This window comes from Stylophora pistillata, chromosome 1, assembly GCF_964205215.1.
Source record: "Stylophora pistillata chromosome 1, jaStyPist1.2, whole genome shotgun sequence".
NCBI classification, from domain to species: domain Eukaryota; kingdom Metazoa; phylum Cnidaria; class Anthozoa; order Scleractinia; family Pocilloporidae; genus Stylophora; species Stylophora pistillata.
The window spans coordinates 52,983,372-52,986,913 of record NC_142519.1 but is presented as its reverse complement, the minus strand read 5'-3'; the positions used below and the strand labels follow the sequence as shown (position 1 = coordinate 52,986,913).

Here is a 3,542-nt window from a genome sequence, read left to right as displayed (position 1 = left end):
AATCCAGGTATTTTCCGCGGACGGGCACTATGGGCTGATAGGGTCTCTCCACGGATGAACACTATCGCGTCACGTGATCGATTTAATCCAATAATAACCGGAGAAAATTTAGTGGTGAAGTATAAAGGCTGATAGTTCGTAAAGAAACCGTTTGGGGCTGCGTTGGTGGGGGTAACGAAATAATTTGGATATATGAACAAGGTTGAAATGGTAAATTGGCCACTGTAACGATTGCAAAAGCTCACGTTTCGAGTGTTAGCCCCTCTCGGAGCGACTAGAGGAATTGTGGGTTGTATGTCCTTTCAAAGGCAGAAAATGGAGCTACGTTATTGGTGGGAACATGGCAACGAGAAAAACACGAATAAATTAGTGGAATGAAAAGCGTTCGTTGATACCTGTGGGATTTAGAATGCCGGTTTAAAAGATGAGCTATTGTTGAAGAGTTTTACGGCTTTCCGTGCTACCTAAGTATAAGGAAAGACCGCAGATTGCCATATGTTGCTTAGAATGATTATTACGAGAATAGTCCGGCAGTGCATTCCACTGCTTAGCTGAGAAGTAAGTAAAGGAATTAAGACCAAAGGTAGTTGTTTTAGGTTTACTAAGTGAAAGAATTTAGTTACCATGAAGATCATAGGAAGAGGACCGGAGTGAAAACATATTCTTCATATAAACAGGAAAATGAGTGAGAAACAAACTCTTAAATAACAGTATGAGGAAATTATGAACGCGCTTCCAAAACTAGTGCTTATAGCGTATAGACTTTGAAAATAACAAGAGTTTTGATGGTTTTCTTTTTTTGGTTCGGCCGGTGAAACCCTAATAAAATTGACGGCGTTTGTTTAACGGAATTACCAGCCTTCAAGCTTTCACAGACATCTAAACAAACTGGACAAGGCTAAAAGAGATGTGAGGCTTTTTTGATATTCCTATTGGTTCTAGAGAGAATCGATCGATAGTGAAGTCGGAAAAAAGAAAATATTTCGACCAATATTCCGCCAATTCTCGCCAAAATCTAACAAAACTACATACCAACAACAAACATATGAAACATATGTATGAACTGCGGTTATGAAACGTATATGTGCACGATCCTTTGCAGTAAAGCACTATTTGAGCAATAGTGAAAATCAGACCTGAAAAAAATTTCAGGCCTGTACGGGATTCGAACCACTGACCTCTGCGATACTAGTGCAGCGCTCTACCAATTGAGCTAACAAGCCAACTGGGAGCAGGCCATCAAATTAATTCGACATAAACCCGTAGATGATAAATCAAACAACAAGGATCGTGCACATATACGTTTCATAACCGCAGTTCATACATATGTTTCATATGTTTGTTGTTGTTTGATTTATCATCTACGGGTTTATGTCGAATTAATTTGATGGCCTGCTCCCAGTTGGCTTGTTAGCTCAATTGGTAGAGCGCTGCACTAGTATCGCAGAGGTCAGTGGTTCGAATCCCGTACAGGCCTGAAATTTTTTTCAGGTCTGATTTTCACTATAGAAAAAACCAGGAAAGATTTATTACTCGACGTTTCGGGGTCATCGTGACTCCATTATCAAGAGACTAGTTTAAAAACATGCAAATAAGGAAAGGTACAAGAATAGCATAAATTAGACTGAACGGCTTAAACAAACACCTTGGCGCGGATGGAATCCGTTTGCACGTTCAGTGTTGGCTTACGCATGCGAATATACAACATTTCATTAACAAGGCAATCAAATTTGCCGTTACATTTCGTGATGACGTTGAATTGATCGATCAAGCGTTCAGGCATTTCACTATTGTGCTGGAGGTGGTAGTGTTTGTAGATAGAAGATGATTTCCTTTTGTGCCCTTCTACGCGCTCGTGTAAGTGACCACGAGTATAGCCCACATACCCTGCATCACACAGGTTACATTTAAATTCATAAACGATACATTGTTGGTTAACAATAGGGGGCTTAATTTCGTGTTGCTTAAGCTGTTGATCGAGCTTAGGGCTAACGAACACTGGTTGGACAGTCACGCTTAACTTCGAGCCTTGGTCGCTATGGGTTCTCCCCTTGGACCGTTGCTGGCTAACGTCTTCATGTGCTCGATTGAGGAAAACCTCGAACGACACGGTCAACTTCCGCGCTATTACCGGAGGTACGTCGATGACACCCTGACCGTAATGCCTGATAGGGTGACCGCTGGCCAGTTTCTAGACACCCTTAACTCTACCCATCCCTCCCTCCAGTTTACCATGGAAGTCGAACGGGAAGGATCCCTTCCCTTTCTAGGAACTGAACTGCTTAACCGTGCACCAAAGATTGAGAGCAAGGTCTACATCAAAAGAACCAACACGGGTCTCCTTCTGCATTTCCAGAGTCATGTTGACATTAAGTACAAGCGCAGCCTAGTTAACACCATGGTGGATCGCGCTTATCGATTATCTTCTAACTGGTCTTTCTTCTCCGAGGAATGTGACCGCCTTAGAGGGGTTTTTCATAACTTAAAATACCAAAAGCCACTGGTTGAAACTACAATCAAGCGGTTCGTTGAGAGAAGGATTTCATCTGCAGAACCCTGTCCATCACCAGACGTACCATCGGAGACTGTGAGATTAGTGTTACCCTTCAAGGACCAGTCGTCAGCTAATCATGTTAAACAACAACTGAACAGTCTAAGCTCGAAGTTAAGCGTGACTGTCCAACCAGTGTTCGTTAGCCCTAAGCTCGATCAACAGCTTAAGCAACACGAAATTAAGCCCCCTATTGTTAACCAACAATGTATCGTTTATGAATTTAAATGTAACCTGTGTGATGCAGGGTATGTGGGCTATACTCGTGGTCACTTACACGAGCGCGTAGAAGGGCACAAAAGGAAATCATCTTCTATCTACAAACACTACCACCTCCAGCACAATAGTGAAATGCCTGAACGCTTGATCGAGCAATTCAACGTCATCACGAAATGTAACGGCAAATTTGATTGCCTTGTTAATGAAATGTTGTATATTCGCATGCGTAAGCCAACACTGAACGTGCAAACGGATTCCATCCGCGCCAAGGTGTTTGTTTAAGCCGTTCAGTCTAATTTATGCTATTCTTGTACCTTTCCTTATTTGCATGTTTTTAAACTAGTCTCTTGATAATGGAGTCACGATGACCCCGAAACGTCGAGTAATAAATCTTTCCTGGTTTTTTCTATGCCTTTGCTTTAGCAAATCCCTGCTGATCAAGATTTTCACTATTGCTCAAATAGTGCTTTACTGCGAAGGATCGTGCACATATAAAACTACATACCCTTTGAATTCGTTAACTGAAACAGACATCAAGTTTGCGGCCTCCAAAGAAATTTAGTTTAGGTTTTTGCCGAAAGTCAAGGGTAAAGTGTCAAGGGTTTAAGAAGAGTAATCGCTCTCTATTATCTATTCATTTAGTTTTTTTTTTTTTTCTTATTTTTACATGTCAGAAATGTCCGAAAGTTAACTCGCGCGTGTCTTCTTTTCTACTTGCGCATGTTTCAGTGCGTTATAAAGTTCGAGGGGAAGGATTTTTGTCAGTGTGTTA

At 41.5% G+C, this 3,542-nt stretch overlaps 1 protein-coding gene across 1 annotated transcript; it reads left to right on the top strand.

The window, feature by feature from the left end:
• Positions 1-2,038: 2,038 nt before the first annotated feature.
• On the top strand, positions 2,039-3,221 carry LOC148743071 (uncharacterized). The gene has a single exon (XM_088762315.1). The coding sequence runs from the start codon at positions 2,039-2,041 to the stop codon at positions 3,050-3,052; it is 1,014 nt and encodes a 337-aa protein (XP_088618441.1). The 3' UTR covers positions 3,053-3,221.
• The last annotated feature ends 321 nt before the right edge of the window (positions 3,222-3,542 follow it).

Excerpts from the sequence above, each read along its gene's own strand:
- LOC148743071 (XM_088762315.1), top strand. The coding sequence starts at position 2,039 with ATGGGTTCTCCCCTTGGACCGTTGCTGGCTAACGTCTTCATGTGCTCG.